Source organism: Phasianus colchicus, chromosome 1 (assembly GCF_987193195.1).
Source record: "Phasianus colchicus chromosome 1, bPhaCol1.hap1.1, whole genome shotgun sequence".
NCBI lineage: Eukaryota > Metazoa > Chordata > Aves > Galliformes > Phasianidae > Phasianus > Phasianus colchicus.
The window spans coordinates 68121944-68139534 of NC_143436.1; the positions used below are offsets into that span (position 1 = coordinate 68121944).

Below are 17591 nucleotides of genomic sequence, written 5' to 3' on the forward strand. Positions count from 1 at the left end.
CGTCTCCAGGCAACGGATTGTGACTCCATAGCCCACGGATCCTTTAACGTGGGTGCAGCGGCTCAGCCCAGCAGTTCGTGCCTGGCCTCCGACAGAGCGTGTGTGCGAGGACTGGAGTGTGGACAGGGCGAGCTTTGGTGCTGAAACGAGCTCTGGGTGCTGCTAGCGCAGCTCTCAGCGGCCGTCTCAGAGCCACTTGTTCCTTAACCCGACCCTGCTGGGAGCAGGCAGACGGGACATCCCAGAGAGGCGCGTGCAGCAGCATAGGTAGGCGGCACGGGGACCGGCGGCACAGGGCAGGGGGCACCTTGAGGGAGCCCTCCCAGGCCGGTGTGTGACTAACGTCTCTTGTCCTCTTGTCCTCTTGCAGCGTGACACCTGCTACTGCAGCGCCAGTGCTGGGGAGCGCGTTGCCATCTCCCGCTCCCCCGAGCCCACCGCGACCGGTGGAAGCATGGAGGCAGCATTAGACACCCGCTGCCCCGTGTGCCTGGACAACTGGGACAGCGCGGCGTACGCCGTGCCGTGCTGCCACCAGTTTTGCTCTCCCTGCATCCGGCGGTGGACGAGCGCCAGGCCCCAGTGTCCGCTTTGCAAGCAGGGTGTGCAGTCCATCATCCACACCACGCGAGCGGACAACAAGTACGAGGAGCTGGTCCTCAGACCGGCTGCGGTGGCATCCGTTGCCACACGGCGCCCCGCAGGCCCCCGGGCCGCCCGGCCATGGCCTGCAGTGCCCAGGCGTCCTGCGGGCGGCCTCTCCCGTGACTCCTGGGCTTCCATCTTCCGGGAGAACCCAGCCCTGCTGCGGCCCCTGCGCTCCTGGCTGCAACGGAAGCTGCGCCGCATCCTGGGCACCGAGGAGCCATGGGCAGATACGCTGGCCAACAGCGTCATCTCGGCCCTGCTCCTCGTCGGCTTGGAGCAGGAGATCCTGATGGAGAGGCTGGATCTCCACCTGCACGGCCAAACAGGCAACTTTGTGAGGCAGTTCATCGCCTTCACCGTGCAGAAGTACGGCAGGGAGGCTCAGCGCCTGCTGGGCCTCAACGTCACCCCTGCTGCTGGGGCACAGGAGGCCAACCCAGCGTCGGAGCGCACAGCTGCTCCACGACAGGAGGCTCCCGTCCCTGGCCCAGCACTCTCCAGCGGCCCTGCCAGCTCCACCAGGGACCAAATCCCGGGCAGGACGGGAGGAGACCTCGCCGGGCATCCCAGCTGCCCACATAACAACCCTGCGGAGGTCACCATGGAGCAGGCAGAGTCCCGCGAGGAGCCGGGGCAGCCTGTGGCAGGGCCCTCTGGCCACAGCCTTCCTCAGCAGTCCCGGCGAGCCCCGAAGAGGAAGGCCAGCGACTGCCAGGCCTCAGCATCGCCAAAGAAGAGGCCACCCAGCCGGCAGCAATAGAACAGCGGCTGGGCTGATGAGACTGGGGCCGGGCAGCAGCTGGGACACACGCCGGCCCCAATGGACCTTTGCCATCAGTGTCCAATTCCCCCATGCAAATAAACTAGAAAGAAAAAATGCAAAAATGCGTGTTGGCATTGCTAATGGCACAGCCGTTGTTGCTTCCTCATCCTCGATGCTTTCTCCCTTTTTTCCTGCTGCCAAGCCACTGCTGGCACTGTTATATCCCAGATAGGAACCCCATGACAGGGGAAGGGCAAATTTCTGCACCTGGGGGGAACATACCGGAACGCACAACAGCAGGGGTTAGCCAGCTGGAGCAAACCTGGGAGTCCTGCTGGACACCAGGCTGAAGCACCAAGGAGCCCAGGCCGCCTTGGTGAATGGTGTCCTGGGCTACGTGAGGCCGGGTGCTGCCAGTAGGTGAAGGGCGGTTATCCTGCCCCTCTGCTCAGCTCTGAGGCAGCCACAGCTGGAGCGCTGGACCCCAGCGCCAGGGAGATCGGGTGTTGCCCATTTTGCATGTTCATAGCCCTGGCAGTGCAAACTGCCCGTGTCCCACCTGCCCAGGGCTTGCTGGGCTTGGTGGGATGTGGTGTATTTGGAGGGCTGGAGGGCTCGCTATGAGGAGCAGGGCTTGTCCCCAGCCTTGAGAAGGAGCCCGTCCTCCACTCACGTGTGATGGACCCCCTGCATGCCATCTGCATGACAGGCTGTACATGGCCTCTACATTATTGTGGGGGGTGTTTTTAAATTAAAATGTGACTCTTCCCCTGTGACATGCGTCGTCTGTGCCTTCCTGGCTGCCATTGTGGAGGTTAACAACATGATCATCGGGTGAACGTTCAACAAACGCACAAGGAATTCACAGGAGAAGCTGGAAAGCCTCTTTAAATATCACACCTTCTGTCACATTAGCAGCTCCCTCTGGGCTGTACCTTTCAATGTCCAACGCACGGCATGCTGCGTACAGATACCAGGTAGGTATTTCCATCAGTGTCTTGAATTTACCGTGTACGCAGATAGCTCCAGAGAGCAGAGCGGCAAACTTAATGAAGGCCCAGTGCGTTCTGAGTATAAAAAACTAATTTCTAAATATGACATCAGAATGCAAAATAGCACCATGTTATTGACCACTGTGGACAAGGAAAAGGCTGAGGTTCTTTACGCCTCCTTCACGTCTGCCTTTAATAGTCGGATCAGTTATCCTCAGGGCACTTTACTGCAGAGACGAGCAGTAAAAGAAAAGGGGCCACCTTGTGAGTTGCAAAACAGATTTATCTTTCCATCTGATCAGAAAATGGGAGGGGAGCAGTGAAAGTCTTCTGGGAGATGTAGTTCTTCTTCTCTGCTGAGATCCAGGTATCCGGAAATAGCAACAATCCACGGAACAGCACCACTAGCTCCTTAACTCCCAGTGCACTACATGATGTTATGGTGCGGAATACTGATAACAAGGCTCACAATACTATGGCAGAGATATTAATTTTGCCACCGGGGCTGATGAACTCCAAGTAGACACAGATCAAGCAGACCAAAAGCGGGACTCATTGCGACTTCTCTCTCAGCTGTAACTTACACGTTTCTAAAACCCAGTCGTTTGGGCAGCGGCTTACGTTTTACAGAACTTGGTTTTTAGTTACCCTTTGGAAGCTGTGTCCAGGAAATGCCCCATAAGACATCGCAGATGGCTCTTTCCATGCACGGCTTGGCAGATATGCAGGAAAATTACAGTGGAAAGTGGCTCTCAGCTGGGCCTTGTACTGAAGCGCTAAGGCACGTGATGTAACGCTTTGTCACTACAAGGTTTTGGCTGCTTTTTACTCCCTGTAGTTTCCCTGACAAAATATAAACCCAGTTGAAAGCTGGAAGGGAGCAACCTCACATCTGCACGGGAAAGCCTGCGATGAGCTGAGTAGATGCTGCCCAACCTGGAGCTGCTTGATGAAGTGCAGCACTCCCTGTCAGTGCGGGCGGGGGTGCCAGCACAGCGCCAGAGGCTTCCCCAGGGCAGTGCTGCCCACAGACACATCACAACCCTCCTACCCATGGGCTCCCTTCTGTTCCCTGATTTTTTCAGCAGCTCTGTTACCCCCTGCCTCCTTCCTTCCTGCTCCCTTTGTCCTCCTCCCCATGCCCTTCATGCTCCCCTCAATCTTCCTTTCCCTTGGCTGCTTTCCCCCAGCCTCCTTTCCCCTCTCCCTGCCTCCGGACACCGTTGCTCCTCTGCTGCCCTGCCCTGCAGCTCTCTGTCATGTCAGCAGAGCTCAACTGGGCAGCCCCTGTCCTCCCATCCACTGCCAGAGGGGCACCAAGCTTTTGTCCTTCACTAACACCAACAATCTAGCAACTAAATACTGTCAAGTAACTCTTGAGAATGAGGACAAGCCAACCGGGGGCCAACCCTTGCAAGCCCTTGCATGAACAGAGGGCCAAGGCTTGCAGCTGGAGGCTGCCCTATGGTTTGATTGCTCTGCAAAGGGGGAGAAAATCCACCGGACACTGCTCTGGATTTTGACATCCCTTGGGAGGAACCTGGAGGTCCCAGAGGGCTGGCCAGAGTGCTGGAGCATGGGGAGAGCCTGCAGGACTTCCTCATGCAGCCTAAGAATGATAGAATTCATAGAATCATTAAGGTTGGAAAAGACCTCTGAGGTCATCGAGTCCAACTATCATAGAATCACAGAATCACAGAATCACAGAATCACAGAATCACAGAATCACAGAATTGTAGAATCATAGAATCACAGAATTGTAGAATCACAGAATCGTAGAATCACAGAATCATAGAATCATAGAATCATAGAATCATGGAAATGGTCTGGGTTGAAAAGGACCCTAATGGTCATATAGTTGAAAAGGACCCTAATGGTCATACAGTTGCAACCTCCCTGCTATGTGCAACCGCTAGACCAGGCTGCCCAGAGCCACATCCAGTCAGGCCTCGAATGCCTCCGGGGATGGGGCATCCACAACCTCTCTGGGCAACCTGTTCCACTGCGTCACCACCCTCTGTGTGAAAACATGAACTTTTATGGAATACAAGTTCTTCTTCTTGCTGTACATGCCTGGGGCTGCGTGCCATGGCCAGAGAGACCGGATGGAGCCCATGGGAAGATGTGGCCCAGGCCCCGGTGATTGGTGTGAAACACTGAAGCCAAGCACACGAGGTGTGGGGAATGGAGTGGGCAGTGGCACTGGGAAAAGCCCAGAAATTCGTGCAACTTGTGCTGGCGCTGGAGCACGTGCTGCAGGTGAGGACGGCTCATAGTGATGACCCAGCAATGCGCCGTGGCATCACTGTGGGACGGGCAGCGATGTCCCCAAGTGAAGGTTGAATGAAGGTGAGGCCCAGCAGCTTGGCCAAGCCATGCTTTGAGACGTCTCCAGGCAACGGATTGTGACTCCATAGCCCACGGATCCTTTAACGTGGGTGCAGCGGCTCAGCCCAGCAGTTCGTGCCTGGCCTCCGACCGAGCGTGTGTGCGAGGACTGGAGTGTGGACAGGGCGAGCTTTGGTGCTGAAACGAGCTCTGGGTGCTGCTAGCGCAGCTCTCAGCGGCCGTCTCAGAGCCACTTGTTCCTTAACCCGACCCTGCTGGGAGCAGGCAGACGGGACATCCCAGAGAGGCGCGTGCAGCAGCATAGGTAGGCGGCACGGGGACCGGCGGCACAGGGCAGGGGGCACCTTGAGGGAGCCCTCCCAGGCCGGTGTGTGACTAACGTCTCTTGTCCTCTTGTCCTCTTGCAGCGTGACACCTGCTACTGCAGCGCCAGTGCTGGGGAGCGCGTTGCCATCTCCCGCTCCCCCGAGCCCACCGCGACCGGTGGAAGCATGGAGGCAGCATTAGACACCCGCTGCCCCGTGTGCCTGGACAACTGGGACAGCGCGGCATACGCCGTGCCGTGCTGCCACCAGTTTTGCTCTCCCTGCATCCGGCGGTGGACGAGCGCCAGGCCCCAGTGTCCGCTTTGCAAGCAGGGTGTGCAGTCCATCATCCACACCACGCGAGCGGACAACAAGTACGAGGAGCTGGTCCTCAGACCGGCTGCGGTGGCATCCGTTGCCACACGGCGCCCCGCAGGCCCCCGGGCCGCCCGGCCATGGCCTGCAGTGCCCAGGCGTCCTGCGGGCGGCCTCTCCCGTGACTCCTGGGCTTCCATCTTCCGGGAGAACCCAGCCCTGCTGCGGCCCCTGCGCTCCTGGCTGCAACGGAAGCTGCGCCGCATCCTGGGCACCGAGGAGCCACGGGCAGATACGCTGGCCAACAGCGTCATCTCGGCCCTGCTCCTCGTCGGCTTGGAGCAGGAGATCCTGATGGAGAGGCTGGATCTCCACCTGCACGGCCAAACAGGCAACTTTGTGAGGCAGTTCATCGCCTTCACCGTGCAGAAGTACGGCAGGGAGGCTCAGCGCCTGCTGGGCCTCAACGTCACCCCTGCTGCTGGGGCACAGGAGGCCAACCCAGCGTCGGAGCGCACAGCTGCTCCACGACAGGAGGCTCCCGTCCCTGGCCCAGCACTCTCCAGCGGCCCTGCCAGCTCCACCAGGGACCAAATCCCGGGCAGGACGGGAGGAGACCTCGCCGGGCATCCCAGCTGCCCACATAACAACCCTGCGGAGGTCACCATGGAGCAGGCAGAGTCCCGCGAGGAGCCGGGGCAGCCTGTGGCAGGGCCCTCTGGCCACAGCCTTCCTCAGCAGTCCCGGCGAGCCCCGAAGAGGAAGGCCAGCGACTGCCAGGCCTCAGCATCGCCGAAGAAGAGGCCACCCAGCCGGCAGCAATAGAACAGCGGCCGGGCTGATGAGACTGGGGCCGGGCAGCAGCTGGGACACACGCCGGCCCCAATGGACCTTTGCCATCAGTGTCCAATTCCCCCATGCAAATAAACTAGAAAGAAAAAATGCAAAAATGCGTGTTGGCATTGCTAATGGCACAGCCGTTGTTGCTTCCTCATCCTCGATGCTTTCTCCCTTTTTTCCTGCTGCCAAGCCACTGCTGGCACTGTTATATCCCAGATAGGAACCCCATGACAGGGGAAGGGCAAATTTCTGCACCTGGGGGGAACATACCGGAACGCACAACAGCAGGGGTTAGCCAGCTGGAGCAAACCTGGGAGTCCTGCTGGACACCAGGCTGAAGCACCAAGGAGCCCAGGCCGCCTTGGTGAATGGTGTCCTGGGCTACGTGAGGCCGGGTGCTGCCAGTAGGTGAAGGGCGGTTATCCTGCCCCTCTGCTCAGCTCTGAGGCAGCCACAGCTGGAGCGCTGGACCCCAGCGCCAGGGAGATCGGGTGTTGCCCATTTTGCATGTTCATAGCCCTGGCAGTGCAAACTGCCCGTGTCCCACCTGCCCAGGGCTTGCTGGGCTTGGTGGGATGTGGTGTATTTGGAGGGCTGGAGGGCTCGCTATGAGGAGCAGGGCTTGTCCCCAGCCTTGAGAAGGAGCCCGTCCTCCACTCACGTGTGATGGACCCCCTGCATGCCATCTGCATGACAGGCTGTACATGGCCTCTACATTATTGTGGGGGGTGTTTTTAAATTAAAATGTGACTCTTCCCCTGTGACATGCGTCGTCCGTGCCTTCCTGGCTGCCATTGTGGAGGTTAACAACATGATCATCGGGTGAACGTTCAACAAACGCACAAGGAATTCACAGGAGAAGCTGGAAAGCCTCTTTAAATATCACACCTTCTGTCACATTAGCAGCTCCCTCTGGGCTGTACCTTTCAATGTCCAACGCACGGCATGCTGCGTACAGATACCAGGTAGGTATTTCCATCAGTGTCTTGAATTTACCGTGTACGCAGATAGCTCCAGAGAGCAGAGCGGCAAACTTAATGAAGGCCCAGTGCGTTCTGAGTATAAAAAACTAATTTCTAAATATGACATCAGAATGCAAAATAGCACCATGTTATTGACCACTGTGGACAAGGAAAAGGCTGAGGTTCTTTACGCCTCCTTCACGTCTGCCTTTAATAGTCGGATCAGTTATCCTCAGGGCACTTTACTGCAGAGACGAGCAGTAAAAGAAAAGGGGCCACCTTGTGAGTTGCAAAACAGATTTATCTTTCCATCTGATCAGAAAATGGGAGGGGAGCAGTGAAAGTCTTCTGGGAGATGTAGTTCTTCTTCTCTGCTGAGATCCAGGTATCCGGAAATAGCAACAATCCACGGAACAGCACCACTAGCTCCTTAACTCCCAGTGCACTACATGATGTTATGGTGCGGAATACTGATAACAAGGCTCACAAATCCATGACAACACCTGGTCATTGAATAAAATTCTAAAATAATTCCAAAGCCATATCTTTCCCTCCTACTGCATTTGGTAAAGGTTATAAATCTTCTTTTTAAATCTGTTGTGGAAGAAGTGAATCTGCCTATGAGAAACAGACATCTGATTTGCCTTGCAATTTTCAGCTGTCTTTAACTTCCATAGATACAGAGTGGCTGAGTAAATATGCTTAGAAGTAGCTTTCAGTACAAAGGCGTTAGTAAGGAAATTGTTCTTTTTTTGTGAATCAAGAATTCCTCAAGCTGTTCAAGAAAAGCCAGTTCCAGGACTTGATTCAGCCTGTTCCTTATCAGGTAGGGAGATGTGACCTCTGGAGATGTTTACCTTCACTGCTATGTGTGTGTGGGGGGGGTAGGGTCAGTTGGCCTGCTTTGATTACACATTGACCTTTCAAAAACTTGACTGACGCCTGATGGCACAGTTCCTCCTATACAGGCCATTAAGAGTAAAAGTGATTAAGTGCCTATCTGTATCTTCAGCCCTGTAAAATCAGTTTTAAAATCGCATTTTCATTCTTAAGCTGATCTGGATCACTGAGAAAAGACACCATGTTAGAAGTCTTGTTCTAGCTTTACTGCAGTATCTTAAATGAATTTTAAAGGAGTCTGTAGTGTCCCAGATGATTTTGATGTAATGAATAATTACAATTAATGGGTATTTTTCATATTAATGCAGTGAAAGCAAAAATACTGCCAAATGTTCATACAGTTTACTAAATGGAGTGTAGCTGCACTTTGTGAGCTCAAATGGTATATGTTCTTCCTTGGAGTGGTTTTAACTAAAGCTACCTTGCAGAATCAAAGAATGTAATGGCTGAGAGTTGAACAAAAGAACATTTAAAGGTCCTAATGACTGAAAGTTGATCATCTCTTAAAAAAAAAAAAAAAAAAAGTTAAAAATTGATTTCAAGAAACTTGGCATTTTTGCTTGCATTTCAGTGCATTGTTTTACTGAAGAAATCTCATCTCACCTCAAATTCCCTTTCATCACAATTGCTTTAACATGATCTGAGGATGATCCAGCATTTCATTACCTAAAAATGTTCTAGTAGTAACAAGCTAGTAAACATCTATTTATCATTATTCCATGCCCAGCTTCACTGCAATGCTGGAAGATGTGATCACTAGATATGTCTTGTAAATGATCATGTTAAAGCAATTGTGATGAAAGGGAATTTGAGGTGATATTAACTATAAACAACTACTGAAAATGCCTATGGTCCTGTGATAGAAATTAATTCCTCCATTCCTTCAGATGCATTTCTTTGTGTTGAGGAGAAGCAACCTCATAGTTAATGTGTGCTGACAAAATGAAACGCAATTGCTTGGACGCAGGGATCATGTAGTGACTTTTCAATTACATGAGAACTGCAGAGGGCTTCCCAGTAAGACCTCAGTGCTATGTAAATAATGTCCCATACTTCCTTATCAGCATGGAATGGTAATTAACCAGTTTATGCATGATTTCAGTTTCAAAGCTTAAAAAACAGGCTGACAAAATGGTACAATGGTGATGCAATTAATAATCTATGTGCCAGTTATCATGTTTGACACTAGATTTGTAACTAGTGTGCCCCCACTAGCTCCAGCAGAACCATGCCTCCTGACAACAGAAGTATCTGTATGCCATGGTCATTACTTGATGCCCTGATTCTGTGTTGACTAATAGGGCCAGCAGTGAAGTGGTAAAGGAATCTACCTTTACCAACAATAAAAAGACTTTAATATACAGTTGGGTGGAAGGTGGTAAAAGGTTTTTCTATAATTATTGAAAAACTTATATGAATGAAGTAATTGCCCAAAAGGACGATTCATTCATCCTTTCAGCTAAGATGGTACAGTGGATTTTAAATTTTGTATGAGACATACAAAATTACCTAAACAAGACAGGAACTTTACAAATAATTTCTTTGGCTGAACTGGTAAATTTTAATCAGTTTGAAATTCAAAATGTTGCAATGAATATATATGTCAACTTTTTGGCACTTAAGTGGAGATTAAACACTGTTTACATAGATCATGGTTTCAGGGTAGATGGAATACAAATGTTAAAGAAATTTCAAATATTTCACCAGTTTGATAGATTATCCATCAGGTAGCCAGGGTGATCACTGTTTTCTTCTTCCACTGCAAGACAAGACACAATGGGCAAAAATAAGTTGTAGACAAAGAAAAGTTCAATCACTAAAGTTTCCAGGATATAGATATACCTCAAGGACAGCCCTAGTGTAATGTGACTGATTAGCTAAGACATGAAAATAGAAATAATAATGCTTTCTGTCATTTTAAAGGCAGCAATTTTTGATTATTGTATCTTTGATTATTTTGTTAGGCTACTACTACACTGATTTCAGTGTTATTCCATGGAGTACTGTCCAAACAAGCTGCTAGTTTTGCTTAGATCTCTCAGATGTCACCTTTTTTCTTAAGAGGCTGTTTCCATCCACTTTTTCTTTTGGAACAGGAACAGCAGGTAGGAAAATACCACTAAAATTTATGAATTGTGAACTTCAGAGAATTTTCTCTTTTTCTTGGCACACACAAAGGACACTTGCATTGTTTTATCTTCAGAAGTGCTCATATATTTTGTCCAAACCCCCATGTTCACTGTTAATTCTACCTCTGAATTTAGAATAGGCATTCCATTGAGTTTAGACCAATAAAAATCTGAAAAGCAGATGAAAAGCTGAATATATGAAAGTTTGCATACTGTTGCTTCTCCTGTTCTTGTTTTTGATTCTTTAAATGTACAACTTGATATAATTCACTCTGTTGGAATCATATTTCATTTAAAGACAAGTTTTTAGATTGAACTGTTACGTACATTTACTAAAGCATTCTTATAAGTACATTTACTAAAAAGTTAAAAGTGCTTATAACTCCCCTTTAAAAGCTCAGTTTAAAACAAAATATGTTTACCTTCTTGGGCTTTCCATAACGAACTAAGGAACAATGCTGCAGCTTCAGAAAGAGATAAAGGATTTGTGTTTTGGCTGCGTGTTTCTAGAATTAAAAAATTAGAGACACTCAGTTTGTTGTGTTTGTTGGGACTTCTTTATATTGCTCTTTTCTTTTTTGTATCTACAACTAGAGACCCAAGGAGATGTATTGTGTTCTCCTTCACAACAATATGTGCTCAAAGTCAGGCTGATAAATGTCTAACACGTAAAAGCTTATCAATTTCTTGCTAAAGGAGGTTATTTTAATCAGAAAGTAATAAAAAAGTCTTTTCTTTTTTCATGCATTCCTTATTTTGCTACAAAATTATTTCCTTTGTCTGACATGGAATAATGTTCTCTACTTTTGTCATTTTTTCTGTTCAGCATAATTAATAATTTGATTTATTTTTCTTTCCACTGAAAAAAGAAAATCAAAGGGACTGATTCTTATCCCTTTTTACACTCAGTCTGTGTTGGAACATCACCACTTATGGAAGTGAAGTCACACAGGTACACAAGAGAGGAGAACCAGGCACACAGTCTTGTATTTCACATGCTTTTTGGAGTGAAGGGTATAATGAGAGGAAGTTATATAAGTGCTTCCTTGAATAAGATTCCAGAAAAGCAAAATTATTTCTCCTGTTCTCACAGATTTCTCCCCTAATCTGAGCAAAGATCGGTGCTGTATACACCTGTGCACATGTACTTACCAAGCTGCATTCTGCCATACAGATCCTTTCGCTGGCTCTCATCTGAGATGAATCGGCGTCCCTCTACAAGAACAGTGGGGAAAGGGTGAAAACTACTTCCCAAATCTGATGTAACTGGTACCTTATAACCACTAAAGTAGTCTTTTCAAAACACAAAATCGCAGCAGTAATTCTACAAGCATAAAATTGGATGTATTTATTCCTCCTGAGGTCTTTCGAAACGAGCAATAGCCCATCCTGAACCAGAACACTCCAAAACATCTTTTATTCCATTAAAGTGTTGTTCCAAAAGTTTCCATGCTTGTATTATCCTGCTTTAGGAGATACAGTCTGGAAGAGTTTTCTTCAGTCATTCCTCAACTGCTATCCAAGAACCTTCAGTCTCTTTGCTGGCCTATGAGGTATTGTTTTTAAAAGAATTTTTCTACATGAACTCAGAAAGAACTAAAAGAAGACTGGTATGCAAGCAATACAGTCCATTACTCAGTTTGGAAAAAAAAAATAAAATTAAGGGGCTGAATTCTTTGCTTTCATGAACAGAAATTGTCAGCAGAGTTTATTTCACACGGTGTTACCTCACTGTTCTTTGTAGTTTATATATCTATACGTATTGTGCTTGTAATTGGAAGGAACCTTGCTCCCTTAACACATACTCTGCCTGGTATGTTTTGAACTTTTGGTTCAGTTTGGAATTGAATTTTTAAAAATAGAAATGTTTATGTTAAATGCTGTGGGTCTGCATCAGAGACCAAGATCTCTCAGAATCAAAACATTATTTTGGATGCTGCCTCAACTCTGTTCTAATAACAGAAACTCAAAAGTTAATTTGCACAACCTTAATATCACAATATTGATAAGCCTGACATCCAGTTTCTCCTTAGAAAAGGTAACTTGTGGTCTGAATACTGACTATAATGCAAGATGCTTGTAGTAGGAATGTGTTATCCTATTACTTGGGAAGATGTTTTAATTAGGCCTGAATAGTGATAAGGAATGATATGTATCAAGTGTGTGAATCTCCTTTGAGATTATTTCAGTTAAGGAAATTGCCTTTCCAGTAGGTTTCACAATCAAGCTTCCAATTATATATATCTTCTGTACTTTCTGGTTTGCTTTTATTCTTCCAATAGTTGCCTTCTTCAATTGGATTCCTTTAAAAATGAATAATAGTACTGGCAATACCACTGTTTCAAAGGCAAGAAGAAATAAGGATAAAAGTATCTTGGCAGGCTTCAGAACTTCTACCTCCACAGCATCATCAGGAATTTACTGCTTCTGTACAGCCAAACAGATCAGGAATAAGCCAATGGTATAAAAAGTTATCTCCTCCAAATTTAAAGAGCTTAGGACTTACGTGCACCCTTCAAATAGAGCATAGCCTGAGGAGTCCAGTTTCTCCTTTGGAAATGAGCCTTTATGACAAAAAAAAAAAGAGTAAAGAGACATGTCAGCACTGTATGACATTACTAACAAGTATTAAATAGCACCAACCTGTGAGATAGAAGCTGTGAATTCAGCCCAAGTCAGCTGTTTACCTGAGGAGCACTCCAGGAGAAAGATAGGAAGGACACTGTAAGGAACAGTGCCACTGCAGATGCTGTCAGTTTACGCAGTCCCTGTATACAGCAAAGAACCACAAGATACAGGAAAAGCTTTTCAGATCTGTAAATCTTCTCAACTTCAAATCTAAATGTGAGGGTATTTCCTCTTCCTTCTTTCTCCCTGTCTTGCTGCCCAACCTCACCTCTAGCTATCTCATCTTCAATACTCAGTGATGTAATGGGAGGATGAATGTTAAATCAAACACACTTATTCTTTTTACTCTATTCTTCTTACAGGTCCCATATAGGTGAGAACTGCCATTGGGTCAAGCACCTTCTGTGCTTCTGTTTGCAAGGACACTAGATCCTGCAGAAATAAGGATAATGTACAGACTAGGAGGGAAATATGATATAAAGTACATCTTGATTTTACCAAGCCTGAAGATAGAAATCAGACAATAAGCAAATGTAGGGGGCTGGCCATTACAAACAAAAGCAGGGAAAGCACATCACTACTTCCTCAGGAAACAAAAGTTTTTAAACTCAGCATCCTATTTGCTTCAATCACGATTACATACATGTCAAGAGGATTGCTTGCTGGATCCTTTTAATTTGTTTGCTGATGCAGCACATGCAAATGAAAGCACCAAGCATGAATCCTCTGTGAACAAACTGCATGTCTGCTTGTTTTGCAGAGTATCGATAACAGGGATGGACATCAGAGAGCACTTAGCTCTGTGATTCACAGTGTTTTATTCTATCCTGTCTTTTAGAGTATGTTTTTAATGCAGTGGTTTCAAACACACTAAATATAACTATGTGTATATGCCTTCTCTGTTATTTAAAAGCTAAAATTATTAACTGCAGTCCCTGAAATATTATACTAATATGAAAAATCTTAAATTGCAAACTAAATGTTACCCACATACCAAAAGAGTTTCACTCACCTTCATACCTATTGAAGTAGCAAATCTTCAGTCTTCGTTTCTTGGAATAATGTGTCACAAGACCTCCTAAAGGTTTGGGGGCACCTTTTTAAATCTTCAGAGTGAATGTCCCCTCCCCTTCTCTGGTGGGCTGGAGAAGTCCAAAGGGATCTCTTGTCAGCTCTGTAGATGGAGAAGTAGACAGTCTAATGACCCCTGAGGGAAACCTGTAGTCGTGCAGGAAGTGAGGGAAATGATGGAAAGACAGATGCACTTGGAGACGCACCCCATTAGCCAGGTGAATACTTTCTGAATGCATCAGCATCAGCTGCGTGCATTTGCAGTACAACGTCACCTTCTTGCCAGATGATCAATAACCATGGCCAGAAGCAGGTATTAATATGAATAATGAGTATTTTGAGCATTTACCCAGGATAATATATTATATAACAGGTTGTTATCAATTTTGGTAGCTGGAAAAGGTAGTAAATTATTCCCCAGTGATAATATGCCAACACTGAGAAAAAGGTGGCATATCCCATGTGACTAGCTTGAGGTTATTCCTACTATACACTCAGAGGATGCAGCCTCTTGTTCACTTCTCTAACAATCTCTTGCATGTGGTTTTCTTATACGCAAATGAAAATACAAAGCTGAGTAACCAAAAAATAATAATTTTGAAAAACCACCAACCCTTTGCTGTCTCATGGATTTGTTGGAGTAAAAGCCCGATTGCGGGCTTGAAGAGGTCAAGTGGTGTAACAGTTAACAGAAGAAAAACAGGAAGTAGGAGCCAGAGAAATTGTTTCCATAAGCTACTTCTAAGTGATTATTGGACTTGCCACAGTCGTGTAGTTGTTTTGGTCCAAAGAGCTCATCATGCCTGGTACCTAGCCTTGCTGGTTCTGTATCTGACATTTTTATCTTCATTGTTTTCCTTTGTAAAATGAGAGAGGGTATCAGAAGGGGAAAAGGTGCAAATGGGAAGTGAGAAATTTGTTGATTAGAAGAGCGAACAATAAAAAATTTACTGTGGGAGCTTCACAAACAGAAACAGCTTGTTTAGTAGCAAAAATACGAGTCAGCCTGTATGTGGGACAAATGCACGCTCATGTATGTGCAGTCTGAGTGAAGAGTATACAGGCAATGTTAAGGCTTGTTAGGAACTTTTCCCTGACTTGAGGTATGTGTGTTAGACTGCTCTGAAGGACACCACTGCTGAAGGTAAAATTACTCTCCTGCTTCTGGGGGTATTTTGCTCTGTTCTGTGCTAATTCCAGTCGGAATTGGTCATCTCACATACAGAACTCACATTAGCTGCAGCTTGCTCTGGTGTAGACGTGTAGATGCAATAAATTAAAGGAAAGTTTAGGTTTTGATCTCATGCAGTTCTCATGGTGATTGGGAACTGCCATTGTACCTCTGTCCTTTAAAAAGGCCATGCCAAGATAGACCTTTATGCAGCAGAATGTATTCTACTTGCATCTTCTTCAATGTGAAGTTTACATTTTCCTTGCTATTTTCTTCATGCTCTGACAGATCAGAGACTTTCCTTGATGACGGTTAACCCTTAGCCTTAGGAGAGGGCTATGCATTGCATTCATGAGACCTTTGACAAGCAGGTACTTGAAAAAGATACAGCTTCTCAAATACTCCCTTCTGTAGCTGCCTCGGTGCTGCGCTTTACGCACAGACCAAAGGTACAGAATTACAACACACAACAGAATCTGTGAAAATTAACACCCGAAATTCACTACTTCTCAGTGTAAAATATATTGTCTTCATGATTATTGTCCTTGTGGAAAACAACCAGAATGTACTAGGCACTGAAAATAAACTCCCATTCTCCTGCCAGTGAAATGGGACAAGTTAACACAGTCTATGGAGGCAATCAGCTCTTGTCCTTGTCCTATCGGAACTGAGGAACTTCCTCTGGAAGAGGAAGAGAATAGGAGATATGGAAAATGTTTTAGATAACTACTACATTGTATAAAGAAAACTTGAGCCTTTCTTATCTTCTGACCACTTTCTGAAGTCCTGAGCTGCTTGAATGTGGTGGTGTTGGAGTCCCACACTCTTGCAAACATGGCTGTGTTGCCATGTTGTCATCTTCTCATAGCAACTGCAGCTTGTTTGTGACTCCCCAAAAGACAGCAGGGAGGAGACAGGTCAGACCCTAAACTGACTTACTGTAAGATTAGGTCACCATCATCTCAAGACAAATGCAGAACCTTGCCAGCATCCTCTTAAATTAGTCAAAACTGTTTTAATGCTATCATGTTGGGTTTCTTAATGACAGTAAGGTGTCTAAAAGTGTAAAGTCTCTTTTCTGTCACTAGCAAGAGACAGGCTTCCTTGCCTAAACACAATCCAGGACACCTAGGACATCACACAGGACCTGCAAGAGACCCAAAACCTTATGGGGAAGAAGCTGGAGGGTAGCTAGGATTCCTAAAGTACCTAAAATGTCACTAGTTCCTTGTGACTAGGAACTGAAGCACTTCTGCAGTCTACTTCACTGTGAAGAGAAACAGGACCTTGAAACACACCTCCTGGCCACAGAGCTTATGACATTAGGAGAGAAAGACTGAATTCCTATCTGAAGACGTCCATTTCTCTTCACTGGCTTCAGACAGAGCCTAGCCAGGTGGCATTTTACACAGACCTCATCAACTGAAATGAACCCAATTCCCAGTTAAATTTCTTTAGTGGTCTAACATTAGGACCTTCATAATCCTAAACCTAAAAAGTGTGGAAATCAGGCAGAAGCTAAAGAAAAAAATTCTATTTCTTTAAATTCTTAGCGCCTTTGTGACTTTAGAGCCTTGAATCTATTTAGTTTTAGTATGAGCAAGTTGCCTAGCTATTTTAACAAATGTATCTCAAAACCATTTCCTTGGAAAGAAATAAGAAGTCTGTGTGCAGAACAAGGAACTCCAGATTTGTCAATTCTACCTTAGTGATTAAAATTTAAAAGACACTTCTCCCTTTATAGCTTTCTTGCTATGAGTCTGTGAGAAGATGGGCATCTCACTCTTTCCAGAAATCTAACTACTTGTGAGATGGCAGGTGGGACGTGATTTATTTGCAAATTGCAACAGAAGACAATACTTTCAGAAGGAAATGCACTCAGAGTACTTGCATTCACCAAAAAAAAAAAAACCACCCCATGGATGTGCATAGGCATATGTAAACTTGTACTGTTGAAAAGGGAAGTAGCCTATAATTGGGTTACGGATCATAACACACTAAATTCTACAGGACTTCAGGGTGATGAGCTGTACATGAAACACTCATTGTCAATCCTGCCATTTCTCAGCTGATTCACATAAATGAGGAAGTGGCTCTGGCATGTAATCAATACTCTAAGTGAGGGAAGTAGAGTGAAGCTCACTGTAGCAGCACGATCCCTTATTAGAAAGAACATAACCTATGCTTATTCTTAAAGATGATCTAAAGGGCAGAGGCTGCTTATCCTGGCACTTTAAATGATAAAAAGCCAATTTCTGGGATTGGCAGTCAGTGCTGATGTGCATGAAAGTTGTTGCATGGTGGAGATTTCCCTTTTGGAGCCAAATATATATCAGTGACTTTTGTCACGACTGTGTGTTTTCCCAAATCTTTCCCTAAAAATACAGGCTGCAGTCGCTGTGCCTATCTGTTTTTAAACTGCTGGTAAGGCCACTGGTGATCTGCTTTTTGCTCTTGAGTAAAAGGTGTAGCTGTTGTGTGTAGGTGGCCAGTAGATACATCAGCAAGTATGGTATTC

At 46.5% G+C, this 17591-nt stretch overlaps 4 protein-coding genes across 5 annotated transcripts in view; 3 read left to right on the forward strand and 1 right to left on the reverse strand.

Annotated features, from left to right (window-relative positions):
- Positions 1-92: 92 nt before the first annotated feature.
- LOC149919691 (E3 ubiquitin-protein ligase Topors-like) lies at positions 93-3396 on the forward strand. The gene is made up of 2 exons (XM_090134448.1): positions 93-267; positions 371-3396. The coding sequence occupies exon 2, from the start codon at positions 455-457 to the stop codon at positions 1406-1408; it is 954 nt and encodes a 317-aa protein (XP_089990574.1). The 5' UTR covers positions 93-267; positions 371-454; the 3' UTR covers positions 1409-3396.
- A 1378-nt stretch (positions 3397-4774) lies between these two features.
- On the forward strand, positions 4775-6965 carry LOC149919692 (E3 ubiquitin-protein ligase Topors-like). Its single transcript, XM_090134449.1, has 2 exons — positions 4775-5056; positions 5160-6965. Exon 2 carries the CDS (start codon positions 5244-5246, stop codon positions 6195-6197), a length of 954 nt encoding a protein of 317 aa, XP_089990575.1. The 5' UTR covers positions 4775-5056; positions 5160-5243; the 3' UTR covers positions 6198-6965.
- Positions 6966-7863: 898 nt separating this feature from the next.
- The window catches only part of IRAG2 (inositol 1,4,5-triphosphate receptor associated 2), a 51734-nt gene continuing 42006 nt past the window's right edge, over positions 7864-17591 (forward strand). The window contains exon 1 of the mRNA XM_031597157.2: positions 7864-8000. The gene's annotated coding sequence lies outside the window, so the exon portion shown is untranslated. The remainder of the gene's footprint in view (positions 8001-17591) is intronic.
- Positions 8623-16046, reverse strand: SPX (spexin hormone). Of its 2 annotated transcripts, none has more exons than XM_031597163.2 (7): positions 15846-16046; positions 13844-14005; positions 12891-12971; positions 12710-12767; positions 11356-11418; positions 10626-10709; positions 8623-9833 (listed from the first exon to the last, which is right to left on the reverse strand). In XM_031597163.2, the coding sequence occupies exons 2-7, from the start codon at positions 13847-13849 to the stop codon at positions 9775-9777; spliced, it is 351 nt and encodes a 116-aa protein (XP_031453023.2). In that variant the 5' UTR covers positions 13850-14005; positions 15846-16046; the 3' UTR covers positions 8623-9774. The 2 variants fall into 2 exon arrangements, with proteins under 2 accessions (XP_031453023.2, XP_090002725.1); XM_090146599.1 differs by having other exon boundaries at positions 13844-14049.

What these genes read in the sequence shown, in the direction of transcription:
- LOC149919691 (XM_090134448.1), top strand. Translation starts at nt 455, where the DNA reads ATGGAGGCAGCATTAGACACCCGCTGCCCCGTGTGCCTGGACAACTGG.
- LOC149919692 (XM_090134449.1), top strand. Translation starts at nt 5,244, where the DNA reads ATGGAGGCAGCATTAGACACCCGCTGCCCCGTGTGCCTGGACAACTGG.
- SPX (XM_031597163.2), bottom strand. An exon ending in GCTCTATTTGAAGGGTGCAC is followed by an intron (nt 11,419 to 12,709) that starts GTAAGTCCTAAG and finishes CTGTTCTTGTAG; the next exon opens with AGGGACGCCGATTCATCTCA. An exon ending in GTTATGGAAAGCCCAAGAAG is followed by an intron (nt 9,834 to 10,625) that starts GTAAACATATTT and finishes CTTGTCTTGCAG; the next exon opens with TGGAAGAAGAAAACAGTGAT.